Source organism: Acyrthosiphon pisum, chromosome A3 (assembly GCF_005508785.2).
Source record: "Acyrthosiphon pisum isolate AL4f chromosome A3, pea_aphid_22Mar2018_4r6ur, whole genome shotgun sequence".
Lineage (NCBI taxonomy): Eukaryota > Metazoa > Arthropoda > Insecta > Hemiptera > Aphididae > Acyrthosiphon > Acyrthosiphon pisum.
The window spans coordinates 11,302,420-11,322,474 of record NC_042496.1 but is presented as its reverse complement, the minus strand read 5'-3'; the positions used below and the strand labels follow the sequence as shown (position 1 = coordinate 11,322,474).

The window sequence follows — 20,055 nt, the reverse complement described above, 5'->3', positions numbered from 1 at the left end:
AATGTGTTAGTAGATAGTGTAGGAAAAGATGAAAGTGTACACTGTACATATAATAAGTACTTGTATGTTTTATTGGTTTTTTTTTGCCATACCATGTGGCATGTATTTTTGAGTTTTCCCGTGAAAGACGACAATGTTTAACGATAATTTAAATAAAAAATAAGATTATAGGTATTAGAGTTATTTTTTATTTTGCTTATGTATTATATTGTAGTATTGTATTGTAAGCCGACAGAATCAAAATATTAAACAAAGTGCTGAGGAATCATATTATAAACCAAATACCTACTAAGTATAAGGTCAATGAGAGGAATTGATATTAAAATGGTGGAGTCGATAAAATCCTAGAATTTCAGAGTATTATTATAACACTTATAACTAATAACTAATAAGTAATAACCAAATAATCAGTCATAAATATTTCATATTATAATATATAAATAAACTGTAGTACTATATATGACACCATATTATGTCCTATATTTTTGGAGTTATGATATCGCCAATATCAGTAAGCGTATATGTATTTAAATTTTAAATAATTAAACAGTTCAATGTTCATATTTATATTGTATATATTTAATCTTAATTATATTTACCTAGTATTTTTATTATCATCTTACTTATTTAATGAATTGATTCATGATAGGTATACTAGTAATTGTAATTTGTATACATCACGCCAGGAGTGATTCCTCTAGTATTATATTCCTCTGTATGACTGGCGACTGTATGACTAGCAACTGTATAACTTTCAATATACCTATTTAACAATGTTAATAATTGTGATTTGTGTTACTAGTTAGGTAATTAAAACTATATTGATAATTTATTCTATAATACAGTAACGTCGATGGGTAGTTAATAGTAACTTTAATTATTATGTTGTAATACGTCATGTTATTGTAATAAATTTAAAAATTGAGATATAATATTCTTCAAAACGTTTAAATACAGGTGCTAACATAAATACTTTTTAAGTACTTACATGAAAATATTCACAATCATTGAATCATGATATACAGTAGGTATCTATATAGATAAACGATTTATGCGGTTTATCGTTTATGGTTTAGTTATAATACTTAAATAGTTAAATAGTATAACTAACTATCGGACACTAGGTATATGTAATAGGTACCTATAAGATATCATCATTGTAATAAGTAATAATTAATAACTAATAATAATATTATATTATAATATTCATTATAAGGGTAATTTTATCAAAGTAGTCGGTTAAGTTGTAAATAAAGTAATTGAGATTTTAATTAATTTCGTGGAAGGATATTGTCCAAGATCCAAATCAAAACTGTTATTATCACGTCATCTTACATCATATTATTATACCTAGGTACAATTTAGTTTTTTTCCATAATATAAAAATATTAAAGATATTATTTAAATATGGTATGTGCAATACTTTGCAAAAAAATTTATTTTTGTATCTTTTGGAGTACCTACTTATTATAGAGAATGGTCCATTGTTCACTAGATAATTTGCCCAAATAATTTGATGGTGGACCTTGGATCCACCCTTTGTTTTTACGCACCTATTAATTTTAACTGCATATACTATTGATGTTCCACGTTTAAATTTTTCACAAATCATAAAAAGCGAAGACATCAATACATCATGATCAAGCCTGGATTAAAATAATTTCGGGCCTAGGCTTTGGGCCATTATCCAAAACTAATAGAAAACATACTACCACCCGGGGATCCGGGTCCATGCCCCCCTGGCCCCCTGGTTCCCCCTTTATCAGGGATTGATCATGGTTGACTAATAAAATGTACGTTGGATAAAAATTATTAGACTTAGTAGGTATATACTTACTTTATCACTTCTCAACTATAGTGATATAATAATTCAGAGGTGGAATGGCCTATTGGGAAATCAGGAATCTTTCCAATGGGACGGTCTTTGGGTGATGCTTTAAAAAAGTAATTTTTTTTTGTAAAATATGAATAGAAATATTATTACAACAACAAATATACTATAGGTATTGGTGTATTAGTGTACCTATGTTATCTTTTGAATATACTCAATTACGGCGTGCTCGCGGTGATAATATAATATTATTATAACATAGCTAGAACACACATTTTTTAAAAATTGTCTACTCATTTATACCTACTCATTGAATATTTTGTGTATACAAATTACAATTTTTCTCTTTTCTGTCTTATTTTTAATAATAAAAATACAGTTTAGATAAAAATATGCATGATAAAGTCAAAAAAACGCAATAATGATATAAAATGTTACTATCTATATAGTAGGTATGTATAAATACGTATGAGTAAAATATGATATAATACCTCATAATATAAATTATAAATATTAAGTACTTAATGTAACTAAATACTGCAATACATTATATTACATACTAAGAAGTTCTTAACTGATCAATTTTGAATGATTAAAGTAAACTACAGTCAATAGACACCTTTAGTATTTAATTTTAATTGACTGTTTGTAAATGATTATTATTTTTTAATTAAAAGTAGTATTGAACTAGGTTTAAACTTTAAAACGAGTTAATGGATAACCTATTGATAAAATATAATATTAAATAAACCACACGTGATACCACTAAACTCAATGATTTATTTCAAAATAAATTTAATTTAATATTATCTATATTAATGGGTTTCTAATTACTAGGGATCAATCAAGGTCAATTATAGTTGTAAAAAATATAGACAACGATAATACAGCATCAAACCAATACTTAATGAATTATAAATAATTGCATACGTTTTTAATTTGTATAGTAATATTTATATGAATTTATTATGATTCATGTTTAGTCATAGTTTTAACTGAATAATTGCAATACTGTAATTGTTTAATAATTGATATAATATTCAGCGTAATTAAACGTTTTAAAATCATAAATCTATATTTTAGATCATTAACTAACTAATTAATGAGAGCTGAGAAATTGATTTCATAATAATTGGTACAATATATCAATACATGCATGCACACACATGTATAAACAGGTAATATTAATAATAAATATGTTTCCATTTTGGTATATAATGAATTTTTATGTATTCCAGTGTTGATTTGGCACACTAAAGCATAATAGCTTTCTTTTTAGGAGCCCCATACATAAAAAATATAAAGGCCTTAAAAAACCTAATCAAAATATTATCTATTCGATAAAATATAATCAATCAATTTTAAATACATTTTTATTTTATTATTAATACAAATATTACCTAGGTATCTGTGTATTTAATTTATTTACATAAGTATATTTTTCAAACAAAAACTCATATATTACAGGTGTAAAATCAAATAAAGTCAAGTACATAATATTGATATCATGAAAAATAAAAAATAAATTAAATATATTATATTTCCTGTATATTCCTTATATTGTGAGAATTTTTTTAATTGATTTGAAGCAAATTTCGCTATTATTTCAATCAGATCTTGAGTGTCAATGACTCTCTTTTTGCTACATAGTACAGACATTAAAATTAATGGTTTTAGACAGTCTAATAAAAGTAGGTACAGATACTCATACTTATTTTTAAAAGTAGGTACCTATTTGTATTAGAGTACCAAGTGAATAAAATATTTGTGTATAAAATTCAGATACTTAGAAAAACATTTATAGATTCTTACAAATACTTTCAATAATTTTATATCATATATTTTTTTTTACCTAAAAAATGAACTCAACTGTTTTTTTTTTAGCATTTTCATGTTAATAGAATTTAAAACAAAACATAATATATGTACTTAATATGAACTATATATAAAAAGAAAACGTTTTTGACGGTTAGTGATTTATTTCAAATATAGATATTATAAGAAATTGTTTAAAATACTTTATCCAACTACTTTATTCAAAAGTATTTAAAATATGAACTGGAGTAGGCACTTATACTACACATACTTTTACTCAAGTACTTGTTACGTCTTTACAAGACTAGTTTTTGGTGAAATTGGTATAATATTGAACGGAATTTGTTTTTAAAACATTTAAATTAAGTAAACGTTTGTTTGTAAGTGGTTTGTGTTGATGAAAACAAGTATAATACAAACTTATTAAGAACATATAATTTTGATTGGTATAAACTATAAATATACCCATTTCAGTTTTCATTTTAAATTACCCTCTCCCATAAACAATAAATAATTACAATATTAATATAGTTTATTACTGTACTGCAGTCTGTAACAGTCAACAAAACAATATTAGAGTAGAATATTACCTATTTATGTATAATCTACGACTAAATAGGAAATAAGTACATAAGCACAAAAGACAGTCAGTATAATTAACGATATTTTATACGTTTTGGGTATAGGCTAGACAAACACTGTTCCATGTATTATTAATTTAGGTACAAAATAAAATTTAATTTAGTTGTAAAATCATTTTATTTTAAATAGTAATCTTGTAATACATTTAAAATAATTAATAAATATGAGTGGTTATCATTATTTTAATTATGTACCTAAAGTAAACTACTTATTATATTTCCCATATATTTAAGTATTTAACTACAAATTACAACCCTTTTTTAATATATTACATTATAGTATAAATTAATTTAAGCCTGATTAATTTGATAATACTCCTGTCTGATTTTTTTTGATACTTATGTAAGATATACTAGTTAAATACCTACGTGCTGTATTGAAGAGGTTTTACTAGAAAAACTATTGTCTATTACGATTATACATTTTGAGTACCTACCTACCTACCTACCTACCTACCTACCTACTTAATGCAGCTTATACATGAATGTCATTATTTTAACTTTAATAGCAGTATATTACGTGAACCAGATCATAGATTTTGCAAGAACATTTAAAGTAGTATTTAATTGCCTTAAAATAATGTGAGAGTAAAATAAAATAAATGTAACAATTATAATATATAGGTAAGTTGAATCGAAATATTATGGTAGGTAGATTGAACTTTGAATTTGATGATTTTAATTTTAATGTGATATTGTATCTTTTATTCGTTTCATTAAATGCGTATCATAAACATATCCATCGCTATATTTCTGTACAGACAATTCATCTGAACAAATATTATCACTTATTAATTGTCTTCTTTCTTTAAATTGGTCATATTTTTATTGTTATTATATAATAACGTTTCCAAATATATTGATGAAACAAGTATAGCGGTTATTATATGTACCACCCTTGAAGTATATATAATAGCTAATAATGTTGATTTAATATCCTGTTAAGGGTCCACGGGGGTTACTATCAATTTACTAATAATTGAAATGTACACACTAAGATAATTAATATTGAATTTGTGTGTTTCCTGATCCGACGCTTGCGTCACGTAACAGCTGCGACTATCGTTTATAAAGCCTAGAGGGACCAATAGTCAGATCATTACGACTTGTTGCATCAAATCCAGTACACGGCGCACCAACTTTCGCAAGGACTACGTGAGTACCAGCACGTTATTATAGAACATTGATAGTTAAAATTGAGGTTTACTTTTAATTTAAGCCAGCGTGCATAGGTATTCTGTTTGCATTTAAACTTTCATTAATAAATATACCATAAGCAATAAGTGTTGATTCATAAGCACATATTATTAGTTCCAAAAATAATTTATATTTGATTATTTAATATTTAATATATTTAAATAGTGTCTATATTACCGTAAATTCTACTTTTAAAATAATTCATACAATTTTTTTTTAAAACTTAAAAATGAGCTGAGACATTTTTATTTTGCTCATACATATAGTTTAGTAATTTATATTTTGTTTTTATTCTTAATTTTTGTGTTTGTTTAAGTTTTAGAGTACCTATTCATTAAATTCATTTTTTGTAAATAAATAGGTAAAACGGTTTTAAAATAAAAATATCAATACTATATAATTCATACTAACTAAATTCTGATTGAAAATATAATGACAAAAATTACTATATTTTATACTTTATTTTAATTTTAGTTGTTTAAAATTCTTCAATTAAATAAGACCTTATAATATATTTATTAATTACTTTAAAAATAATTTGCAATAATTTATGCAATGGAAAACTAATTGTCGGCTCGAATCTAAAATCAACAAAAATGTAATCTCTTTGTACATATTGATATTTATTATTTAATGAATATATTTAGTTAGATTATTAGGTATTTGTAAAAATAAAATTTTCTTTTTTGATAAAAAAGTTATAAAACCATGTAGACTAGACTTACAACTAAAATAAATAAACCTTATTACATTTTATCCAGTAAAATAGTTTATAATATTTCCATTATTTTCATGTTCATTTGTTTTCTGTGTCATAAACTGTCTTTATAATTTTCTATTTTTACTGTAATTATTTCATATTAATTGAAATTAAATTTGATATTAATTTTAATTATTATTACTGCTTTGTGATTTCATATTTTAATTATGTTATAGGAGTACTGTCGCCACTGTTTTCAAAAATTAAGATAAAATTAATTTTTAATTGCCTACCTCCTAAAGGTAAAAATGTTTTTGCTAACATAATTTTAAATATAAAAATTGCAAATTATTAGTTATTTCTACATAATAAACATTGGTAGATGTAATTTATGATAAATTTAATAAAAGTACATTTAATTTTAATATGATAGATCTTATATGAATATATGATAAATTATTATCAATAACTATAAGTATTTTTTTATGTAAAAATAGTATAGTTAAAAAGTTTAAAAAATAAAATTTCGTTAATTTTGAAACATTAAATCGATATAAAGTTAAAATATAAACATTTTAAAAAGGTTTATTACATGTGATGAAAAACACGTTTAAACAAATAGGTAATACGATTTTTATAGTAATATAGTACTTATATATAATATATATACTATAATACTATATTCTATACTTCCTAGACTTTTTCATATTATATCTAGACGCATTTATATATATATATTATATGCGTCTATAATGCTAAAATAAGTTGTAGCTATGGTTTTTTTACAAACCTTCTTAGTTATTAACGATAAATTAAATTGTAACAAATATAAACCATGAAATATGTTTTTTTATCGCATTTTTTAAATTAATATAATATTTCAATTTTAATTATTCAAGTATAGCATAAAACACGGTAACTATAGGTACTTTTAATAATTGCACATTTTGCTAGACATTTAGTCAGATTTTAGTATAGCATTGCATAATTATTAATCAAAATGTTTTTACAAAATAATCTTTATTACAATACATTTATTTTTTCTATAGTATATTTTTCTATTTTTCAAACGTTAAGCTAAAGTATTTAATTTTGAAAATTAAATAATGTAATTCAACATTATTATTTACGATGAAGATATTTCACCTATACGTATTATATTATTGTCTTACAAATCATGCAGTTATATAAAAAAAAACAAATAGTTGTATTTATTATAGTTAGGTAGGTCTCTATATATCAAAATATTATTATTTTCTTTTTAAATCAAAAGTTATTTTGGTATACCTAATCATAATGTATACTATTATGTAATTTATAAATTAAAATTTTAATCGTTAAAAATTATAAATTATAGTGTCCACGTTTCTGACTAGTGGAACGAAAATAGTACACGAAGATTTCTATTTAGGTATGTCTATGCAAATATATATTATTAAACTACCAACTTGCCAACTAAAATTGATAGAGAGGGTATCAACTATATAGTAGCTACATTCTCTAAATATCGTATCTCGGGCCTCTTTGTGTAAAGGATTTTACTATATAACTTAATTGTTCAAGTTAACAATATTACAGGATTGTTTCCAAAGAAGTAAAACAGTATTAACAAAGTTGAATATTATGTTTCCAAATTTCCAATTCATAATGCATTTAACTGTAAATGTTGGTTAGAATTAATTGGGAAAACACGTGTATTCATCATCAGTAATTGTTTAATTCAGTTATCATTAAAGCAATCGTGATTTTAATACGCGCCGACAATAAAGTTCTTAGAACCTAATCTATAATTTTATCTATGTAATATTGTAATGGTAATCCATAACTTAAGATTACCTAATTATAACTTATAGTTATAATAATTTACTTGTGTGTGTGTTTCTTTTCCCGTATATCTTATGTTTATAGCAAACAAAATTATGTTAATCATATTAAATAAATAAATATAAACAAAGATTACTATTTAATAAGTAAACTGTGTACATTTTCTAAAATAGTATGATTAATGTAAGTATATTAAGTTTTAATTTGAACATAAATTAATAAAAGATCAAGACATTTATTTGAAAAATTGTATGAACAAACCGTTAATTTGTCAAATACCTTAAATATCAAAAATTATATCAGCTTATATTTATTTTGCCAATTGATTTATTTGATAAGAAGTCGTTATTATACGTTTGAATGTTCCATGTACAAAAATTACCCATATTTGAAAATCTACCTTCATCTCTCCGGGCATCAACGTTTTCCGGCAAAACCGATCTTTCTGTTTATCGCCAACATATAGTATCTATATGACTATACATAATTCCATTTTCCACCACAAAAAATTTCAGTTTTTAAGTATTAATAATCCCTTATAGTAATAACCGATCAATTATATTATAGAGTGTGGACCACGGAAGGATAGATTTTGGCAGAAAAGTGGAATACCCCTAAAATATTTAAATATCGTATATCTACAATAATGTATACTACCTATAATCTATTCATAGTAAAACCAATTTTAAATTAAATATTATGTAAATCACAATAGGTAGGTAATTACTCGATAGTAGTGGATACTCCATAGAAATGTAATATATTAATGTATAAAATATATAAATAATATCACGTATATAAGAATAAGATAATAATCCTTGTGAATGAGTAATAATAAGTATACTGATTACTGATAGATAGCAAAGGTCTTCTATTAACATTTAGGTTTTGCGATGTCGTACAAGTTATCGAGAATTCGATATTACAGCATAAATATTATATTAATACGATCTATACATTTAAATGATGGCATAGTTTTTATTATGAACCATAATAAATAGGATCACTAAATTCTAAAAATATGTGATATAGGTACTAATATCTGATTAAGAAAATGAAATATTTTGTATTCAGTTTTATAGAAATATTATGAACATTTATATCAATTACCATGAGTAAAATAATTTTACGTTTAATATTTTTAATTTTATACAGCTTTATAAATTACATTTATGCGCACTTTATTACGTATAATAATATTATTCACTATTCAATATAAATAGTATTACTTTAGTCTTTAAATATTAATGGTTGATCATAAAACAATTTAAGTTAAGTATTGAAATTTAAAGTCAGTCGTAATACAGTGTACCGATAATTATTGTTTTATGGCGAAGGGTAACTTGGTAAAAAATCAAGAACTAATAATATTTGTTCACTAGATTATAGCTTCTATACTATATGTTATCTAAAGGGCTATATATTATATATATATATGTCTATAAATTGTCTCTGTCTTCTATTTTAGGTACACTCATTTTAATTAATAACCAACCTATCATTATCACGCTTTTATATAATATTTAGGAGTGTAAACTCAATATATATCTGATATCAGTTATACTGAAAGTATCAACTCTGAAGTCATTTCTTTCACGGTACCTACAGAAGTCTGAAGTAAATATTATACCCATGTTTACCTAGTACACCTAGTGTCTGGCATCTATTAAATATTGAGATTCAATAATATCTATACTACTCCGGTAAATATATCTTTGATTCTTTTAATTTTTAATAACTTAAATTTGTTTGTCGAGTTTTGGATTATACAATTCTAGATACTTAACATTAAAATACATATTTACAACCGAAGATGTAATAATTATTAAAGTTTAGACTGGAAACCGGTATAATATATTATATTATGAATTATGAAAGAAAAATGTTTAGGAATAGGAATGTTTGTGTTACGACGAGACAATTTATAACTGTTTACTGTGTTTTATATCTATATTATAACGTGATGACATTTTTATTTTACGATTTGAAGGAGTAAATAATATTATATTATTCAAAATATACAGAATTTACATATATATATATATATATATATATTTGGGTGTATGCCAAAGTCCTGCTTTTAAAATTACGGCTGACAGTTTTACAACATTAAATTAAATCAACTACCGATATACGAGTTAAATATATTTAAAATTCGTAATCACTTCCTGTCCATACTATCATGGTGCCATTGTATCAAACTAATCGCCATATTTAAGATAAAACACATTAATAAACTAATAAGACCACTTTTAATAGTATTATTGTTGCACGTGAAACATTATCAATTTAAGTGTTATAGGTAGACACTATAGCACTATATAATATTACTGTAATCAATTAATTTACTACTCAATGCATTACGTTCAATGTTGATAGTATATTATTTAGTTCAATGGTTTTATAGATTAGACTTAAAAATTGTAGTAAAATGTCTACAGTGGCGGACTTCATATTTTTACATGACGCACCTACATATGTATCATGTGTTAAATCAAAGATTTTTTGTAAATGTGTATAATCTTTATGAGTCAAATCATTATTTATTTTATTAAGTAGGTTCTTATGATTTATTACTTTATTAATAATATTAATTAGTACATTATTGACATACAATATTTCATTGATAATAATAAAAAAAATTATCACAAATAAAATAAAGAGTTGAAAAACAAAAAGTAATTGTTAAATTCATAGTTTTGTTTATATGCCTGCGTAAACTTTTTAAAGTAGAAAAAATGATTTCATATTTAATTTCAGGGATTTCAGTAGCAAATTGGATCTATATATTATAATTGGTACTTTTCAAATAATTTGGGAAAAACTGTATGTTTGAAAACCAGTTTTATAATTTGTTTTATTTATTGTTGATATACACAATACATTTTTATTAGTGAGTAAAAAAGCTTGAACATTTTATATAAAATTGACATTTTCAATAAATTCCAATTAATTTAAAACTATATCATAAAACCTACTCGCGCCATTTTACGGTACGTCGGTTGGTATTGAATTATAAGTTAAAATATTAATAATATTATTAATTATTATATAATATATGTGATTTGTGTTTGGCGAAAATTAGTTCAATCTACTGTATTACTAATAGAAAAATAAGATACCAGTTTAAATATAAATATACATGAAATAAAATATTCTTAGTAATATAGGCTAATGTCCGTCTCCCCTCAGAATCGTTTTTACTCGTATACAATATGATTTATTCAATTTGAAGACATTCATTACGAGTCCTACTTAATGTCCAGGTACATCTGACACTGATCCTATGCAGAAGAACGAATTGCCCGGTTATTTTTTTTTACATTTCATTGTAATTAATTTGTTCACTTTTTAAATATATTATTGTTATGTATTTAAAAAAAATTATTAAACCTATATGTATTCAAAATAACAAAATTGTGTTAATATTTAGTCCAATTTCATTTAAATATAAAATATTAACTGATATGAAGATACTTGTCAGACTTAAAATATTTAATCAACTATATTGTCTAAATTACTATAATATTATTACCTACCTATACCAATATACAATTATACATATCATATCAATAATTATTAAAAACGGTCATTCTGAGATAACTATTTGTTTTATGTTTACCTATATTAAAATTGTATAATTTTTATAACGTTACATCATATTATGTTATAATTTATGATAGTAAAGTAATAATACGTAATAACACGTAATAATGTATAAGTAGTAGTACATACCAAATGAAATATGATATATATAAAAATATTTATGTACTTAGATAATACTGAGGTCTGGTTGATTGGGAGTAAAATAGCTTGAAAATTGAATACAAGGTCCTCAACATTTTTTCTCGCCACAATTAAAAAATATCGAGAATACATACTCACAATATTTTCTTATTATTTTAAATTGTCTAATATTATTAGTTTTTTGTCTCTAAATGTTAATAAAAAAGGTTTTTTTTGGTCAAAATGATTGAAAATTTAGTAGTGGATTCTTTATAATATGTTGAATTTATAAAGTGAATTAAATAATGTATAAAATATATAAGCAAACATTTGTATAAGTGTTTGAAAATTGGAGTTCAAATATTGACGAAACAGATTGTAAATACAAAAATGTACATAATATTATTATAATTTCGTATTAATACGGTTTTTAATTTGATATTTGATAATTAATTAAATACAAGGTTCTTCCTTTCTTAAAAAGACCTAAAAATTTCAAAAATACATACGCGTCATTTTTTATAACATTTCAAGTTTAAATTTTTCAGAAAAAGGATATTTAAATGAAATATGATGTAATTCAAAAAGTATTTTTCGTAGAGATTTGAAACTAACAAACTGGTTAAAATATGTGATATTGTTTTTTATTTTATTTTTATATATTAATATAGTTCATTATTTACATTTTTCGAAATATTATAATTCGTGAATTAGTTAATAATAATGGAAATCTTAATGGACTTTTACGACAGAATATTGATACTATGATAGCTGTTTATTGTTATGAAGCATATTCCGTGTCGATATTTAAATAATTTTACAATTTTATTAAATTCTCCATTAGGTTAAGTCAAGTCAAATATTATTATTTTTTCAATTTGATAAACGTACATAAAAATTTTTCATTTATCTAAATAGGATTTAAGAAACTTGACCTTTGTTATAAATAAAAATTTCATCTCGTTGCATTGGCTGATGCAATATTTTAGAATTCTTAGATAATATTCAGAGTATATAAAGAACGACTGGACGCCGCAGTATTCATTCCTTTCTAAGACACCATACTAAATATACACATAACGATTTCCGCTTAACCAGCACAAACCAAATTCTTGAAACATGACGTCTTCAACTACATCACATATCCAATTCACAAAACCATCCCAATACAAGGAATCCAAACCAAGGATCTATTCTTTTGTCCTTTTAATAACTTAAAAAATTCCCTTTTTTTATTTAGTAATTTTATTAGTGTTCAATCGTTTTTAAAAACATTTTAATAGTTATAAATTGTAATAATTTCGTTTTACATTTCAATATTGAATTGTAACTTACAGTTAATTTCAAAAGTACACAACCAGACGCCAAAATGGGATATCCAGCAATGCTACTGGGATTTACCTGGTTAGTTATGATCAATAGTATTGGATTCGCTGCGGTCTTGCCGATGAACCACATTATAGAGGTAAATAACTCATTAATAGTTTTATTAAAAATATACATATATGCGTATAAATTTTACATGTATATAATATGCAAAATGTTATTTAAAAACGTGTATGACTTATAATAATTATTGTTAATCAAAATTGTATAGCTACTTACCTGTTTGTTATTTAACAAATATTTATGTTTTATGTACAAACCTAATATTACTCTGAAGTGGTGTTGATATATTATAATATGTTCTTAAATCGCATCTTTGAATTTATATATTTTATACTAATAGGTGGATAGTTTATTAAACAGGTGTATTAAATTAGTTAATTGATATATTTAACAATGATTGGGTGGATATGAAAATTAGGAAAATCTGTTCAATAATCCACCTGAGTGGTAAACTAGGTACCTAATACACGAGTTGTATTTTACTTGAAAATATAATACATTAATACATACGATTTTAATAATTTAAATTAAACATACAATTTATTTACGCATATAGAAGTTGTATACTATATAATATAGTATAAATTATACTATTCAGACTCTATTTTGTACTACACTATTAAAATTTACAACCAATGTTCGAGTGACACTAATCTTAGTATAGGTACAGCAGGAGTAGTAGATACATTGTGATTAAAAATTTAGTACAATACACATTAACTTATTTATGTTCTTATACGTTATACTACTTTCTACTTTATCGTATATAATATATAATATTTGTTATATGTAGAATGTAGATTAATATTATACCTACATGTATACTGTATAGTATAAATTATTACCGGGTATTATATTATAATATATTTATTCAGTTCGTTTCAAATATTTTTAAATATGCATGTACATAAAACAAAGTTACAGTTAATAAATAATAATAGTTTTTTAGTTTTTGATTGTCTGCATCATTCATAAATAGTTTAAAAGTATAATATAGAATGTAGTATGGGCTATAAATATCTATATACTCGTAAGGTTGCCTATGTTTATTTATAAGACATTTCTAGTTCTATACGTAAATACGCAATAGATCTTAATGGGAAAAATTAAATTAAATATTATAAAATAAAATGTTTTTACTATATAGATAAATAGCAGTCATTGATTGGAATAAATTGAACCTAAATTACTAGACATTTTTATTTTTTACTTAACATGAAATTAGACCATACAATTATAATATTTATTACTTACTTAAATTAATTATTTGAAATTTTGTTTTTCCAGAACTCAATTTCAGATGAACCGACATTTAGAGGTTAGTTGATACATTTTCTTAATAATTAATATTATATTTCAATATTTTTATTTTACTGAAATAACGCCATTTTACATAATATTAAGTAATAGAATAGTTTCGATTTTATTTTTATTAATTGTATTTGTTTAATTAGCAGGTAGTGAAAAAAATACAGCAAAATATGAACTTAAAGATTGGGTAATGGTAAAAGCAACGCCTTCAGACCCTATTCGAGTTCCTCCCGGTGGCAGGGTTGAACTTGAATGTACGGTTTTCGGTAGCCCTGTGCCTCAAGCACAATGGAATCGTGGAATACAACTCAACCAGGTAAATAAATCGTTCAAAATGTACAATGTACCTACATATTATTATCTATTAATATACCTATATATTAATTATCTATTATTATTTTACGTTATCATAATCAATGTGTATTATACTTCTATTTATAGATTACATTAGGTCCAAACGAATTCGAAGATTCTGGTGAATTTCAAAGTGTTGGTAAAGTTACAGTAAGACATGTAATTGACTGTGTCCAACCACATCACCAAGGTGTTTATACATGTAGTGGTCAAGCAAGAGATCAGACAATGGCAAGTGATCCAGTCGCAATTTCAATTGAAGGTATATTGCTGTACTTACATATTATGTTTTCAAAAAAAAATAAAACAAAATAAGATTATATTAAATTATTATTTCATTCAAGTTATTACACTTGTTCTATCTTCTACAATCATATTTATCTAAAAATTCAAAAACATTTATATAATTAAATGTTTCTAAACATTTATTAATTATTTAGGTACTTAAATACATTTTTTTTTAATTACTTACCTATTATTATTATTCAGGCAGGGCAGTACAGTGTTCCAGTGGTAAAACTAGAATTGTAAAGTGGAGTCCAATCATAACGCAAATGATAGGCTCAACTGTAGTGATACCTTGCGTGGTAACAGACACTGCACCGTACAGACAATATTGGAAAGACAACTTTGGTAACATAATAGACACTGACAACGATTCAAGACGCAAAGTAAATAATTCCCTTAAATTGTTTTGTAGCACAATAGACTAATTAAGGCATTTTTTAATTTTTTTTCCAGTTGGGTCCCGAAGGAGAGCTAATTTTAAACAACTTAAGCTGGTCAGACATGGGTGAATATACTTGTGTTGCGGAAAATGCTATTAGCCGAGATAACACGTCTACTTTCCTTTATCCAATGCTACCTAATGTTTAGACATTACACGTAGATACACCATAGGAAATCATCTGTAATCTCTTAACAAAATTTTCTCTTAATGTTCAAATATTATAGTATTGTAATCAGAAATGATTTATTCAATTATATAACTTATTATAGGCGCTTATAGGATCATTAATAATTGTCCAATATTGAAACGACATTAAGTTATATCGATTAGTCCTAGAACCTTACTGCTTTAATAGTCGAATGCTTATACTATGTATCGTAGTCGTAAACCATTGAGTATTTATTGTTTATTTTATTATTTTTTAAGTATAATATTCCTTGTCTGCATTGAGTCTCGTATTGTTTTATGGTTTGTGCAATAAATGTAGATTGTTAAAAACTCAAACTTAAGTATTTTATTATTGTTTTTTTTTTTTTTAAATTAATTATTTTTTATTTATTTATACGTATGAATACATTATATATTTATATCAAAGTTCAATAAAGCTCGAAAATATTAATTATCAAATGGATTTCTGGTTTTCTGAAACAAATAATGTACCCCTATACCCTGTGTAACTAAAAATTAACATTGGATTAATGCATGCCAGTTTAAACTAGATACCTACATATTATGCTAATATTTATATTATCATTTTCTAGACATGATATCATTTTCAAAATATTTTGGCCTTTTTTGGGCCAATAATATACATTTGAAATGTTCGACTTTTTCAGTGATTTTACTTTTTACGATTTATGTATAATATAAAATTACAAGATCACTCGTAATATTTAAAGGTTGTTCCTATATCAATTTAAAAATATTAGAATTTTTTATAGACATTTCAAGTTAACTAAGAAACAATATTATATTTATTACTATATAATCCACTAAATTTGCCAAAAATAGTTCGCTCATCCTACCGTATTACTAAAATAATATGAATTATCAATTATTGCAATATAAATAAATAAAAATAATATAGTTAAAAATAAACACTGACAGACTGTCTATGCTCAGTATCGTTTTTCGTATGCAATCTGATTTGTCATTGATATATTGAATTTAAATTTAACATTTACGACTCTCATACATTATAGAGATTCTTCCTATATAGTGAAACACCTTCCCCGGTTTTTAATTAATAATCGTGTTATGTATAGGTCACCTACAAATATTGTAATGTATAGATGTACCTATATTTTTGTATGTTGCAAGACTGTATATCAAATTTGTCTATACTTAATAGTCAATAGCCAATAGGTATATATAAAGATGAATTACGATGTATTGGTGTACATAAATAGTTTAATATACAGAAAAAAAAGAAAAAAGTCGTCATGTAGGTTAACATGATATAGTGTATTAGTGCCGAGTGTACCTCATCATTGAGTAGATTACTGTGATAGATATTTTAAATTTTAATTCAATATCAAGACATATGGAACATATACGATGAAAATCATAAGTGAAGATGGTCTAACTTTTTGGTAACCAAGGTTACAGGTAAATTCTGAATGTGCAGCGAAGAATTTTACAATGATGTGTGTTTTAGATTCTGAGTGGAACGATGAATGTATTGGTTTTACAATGATGTGTGTTTTTTTTTTATTTTTTTATTATTTTATTTTTTTATTTTTGTGTCTGTCATCACCTTTTAGGACAGTAAAAGTGCTTGGATTTTATTCAACAGTAGCTTTTCTAATAGGAAAGTGAATCTAGTTGGTACTTTAGGGGGTCAAAAGTAAAAACTTCCTAGAAGCTTTCAAAAGCGCCGTTAAAAACAAAAGAAAAATTAAGGAAAAACGGGAATTTTTACGCAAAATCTGTTTTCGAGAAAACAAATGACCGCAGGTACATAAAATGTTGACTGAATGTTTATATTAGCATTTTCTATACACCATAACATTTTTCAAATATTTTGATTTATTTTGAGCTGTTTACGGACATTTTCAGTTTCCATTTTTTTTTAGTTTTTTTTTTTTTATAAATATCAATAAAAAATTATTTGTTGGTTAACAACCATTTGTTGGTTAATAGTTTAATTTAAAAAATTGAACTTGAAAATTTAATAGAAGGTTCCTATTACATTGTTTCAAAGGCAGACGAAAAAAATTAATAATCCATAGCCACAATTTTTTTTTATAAGCATGTAATGTTCAAATATTGACAAAATACGTAAAAATAACGAACATTTGCAAATTATTATTAGTTTGAAATACATGAAAAATTTTCTTTTTAAATTTAAGATTTGAAAATGTAATCCAAGATTCCTCATAAGTTTGTCTACCTTTTTAAAAAAAAATGTCTACAAGCAAGTCAAATTAAATTTTTATGAGCGTTTGAAATTCATATTTTTACAACATTTGATATTCACTCGATTTCTCACGTAACGATTTTCTTATTTAGTTGTAATTAAAAAATGAATGACTGTAGATACTTGAAAATTTCACTGAATGTTTATATTAGTATTTTCTATATACGATAAAATTTTGAAAATAATTTGACTCTTTTTTAGCTGTTTACGGACATGGTCAGTTTTCAATTTTTTTAGTTTTTTTTTCTATAAATATCAATAAAGTTTTATCTGTTGGGCCAAAAAGTGTTAAAAATTAATACAAGGTTCCTGATATATTGTTACAATAGCAGTTGAAAAATATTAAAAATACATAGGCACAATTTTTTTTTATAAGCATTTAAAGATCGAATTTTGACAAAATTTAACAAATTTAAAATTGATAAATTATTTCGTAGTTAAAAATTTATAAAATGTTCAACTTTTATATCTAAAGATTGAAAATGTAAAACAAGATTCCACGTAAGTAGTCAATTCTATTACCAAAAAATCTAAAAAATACATAATCACAGTTTATTTTTATAGTCATTTTAAGCTCAAATTTGGACGAAATTACATAATAAAAAACCTGGGATAACTATTTTAGTTATTTTGTTGTGATTGTATAATATTATTTGTGGGTATACTTGAAACTTCTAAAGTATACTATTATATATCTATGATAGTACCACGATTTGTTGTTGATGTATAACGCGTTATAAGTACCTAATGGATATTGTGATATGATTAATTTGGAATTTATTATAGATACGAGATACCTATTATTGGTCAATTTTTTTTTTAATACCATAGATAAGTATATAATATATCTTATACCTAGACTGACATACCGTCTCCGCTCAGAATCGTTTTTCTTATCCAGTGATATTATATCACTGAATTCAAATTTAAGACTATCCATTATACAGTGACCCACTTGTAATCTACTGTACCTACAGCAGAGCGACATCCACTTACCCACCTTTTTTATTTTGTGTCTAAAGACACTCAGAGACTCTCTAGCAACAAAAATGCTATAATACCTAATAATCGATGAAGAGGGAGGTTTCTGGTAGACAATTGGGTATAATAGCTATGAGTAGGTACTTTTAAAACAATTGTGGGGAAAAACGAACATTTGTTAAAATTGTATTATTATTAATAACATAAGTTTTGAGTAAGTTACTAAAAAGTTAGACCATCATCTTTGTTTAGAATCAAATGTCCTACTAGACCGGAAACAGTCGGGGGGAAAATGTCCATTTACCCCATTAATAAATTATGAATACCTACTAGTAATAATATGCTTAGATCACATAACATGTACTACCAGTTACCACAGAACAATAATGGTACTATATAGAAATCCGTATTATAATCTTATATAGATCATAAATCTCTAATCTTCATGGTGTATCTAAGTCATAGATTTATATATATAGTAAGTGTAGTATAGAAGTCTGTGATATTAGTCCTTCATTGTAATAATATTATTTGTGGTTATAATATGATAGTATGATAATAATCACGGTTAAAGATATATATATATATATATCTTTAACCGTGATAATAATATTATGATGAGTGATAGGACATCATATCTCAATATATTCTGTAATCATCGAGATAGATAAGATTTCTTATCTATATAGTATTCTTATCTATCTCGATGTCTGTAATATACTGTGCGGACTGCGGACAACTTCGAACTGAAATTATAATGTTATATTAAAAGTGGTTTGTTATAATATACATTTTCATAAATTAAGACATATTACCTATTGTAAGTTTATCTTAATGTTAATTCGTTCAGTCACTTTATTTTTCGGTAAATGGTACCTTCAATAATAGTCGTCTATTCCTAAATTATAGTGTTCAATGTTCATTCAAAGAAAAACAATTGTGTATTTTTTAAAATTAACGCAATGAAGAGTATAATATTTTGAACGAATATCTCCCACATAACAATGGGAATCTACGGTGTGTACATTGTATCAAAATCAGGCGGGCTGATATTCAATTACGATTACACTGTGCCCAAAATCGAAACTGAACAGACATTTAGTTATCCGCTAGATCTAAAACTATCTTGTGAAAACA

General features: G+C 24.5%; 1 protein-coding gene across 3 annotated transcripts; it reads left to right on the top strand.

Moving 5' to 3' along the window:
- Positions 1-5,348: 5,348 nt before the first annotated feature.
- LOC100164294 (neural/ectodermal development factor IMP-L2) lies at positions 5,349-16,035 on the top strand. Of its 3 annotated transcripts, XM_001944987.5 has the most exons (7): positions 5,349-5,442; positions 13,072-13,199; positions 14,411-14,441; positions 14,578-14,750; positions 14,876-15,050; positions 15,278-15,459; positions 15,530-16,035. In XM_001944987.5, exons 2-7 carry the CDS (start codon positions 13,104-13,106, stop codon positions 15,662-15,664), a joined length of 792 nt encoding a protein of 263 aa, XP_001945022.2. In that variant the 5' UTR covers positions 5,349-5,442; positions 13,072-13,103; the 3' UTR covers positions 15,665-16,035. The 3 variants fall into 3 exon arrangements, with proteins under 3 accessions (XP_001945022.2, XP_008188091.1, XP_016663941.1); XM_008189869.3 differs by lacking the exon at positions 5,349-5,442 and having other exon boundaries at positions 12,769-13,199; positions 14,581-14,750; XM_016808452.2 differs by lacking the exon at positions 5,349-5,442 and having other exon boundaries at positions 12,769-13,199.
- The last annotated feature ends 4,020 nt before the right edge of the window (positions 16,036-20,055 follow it).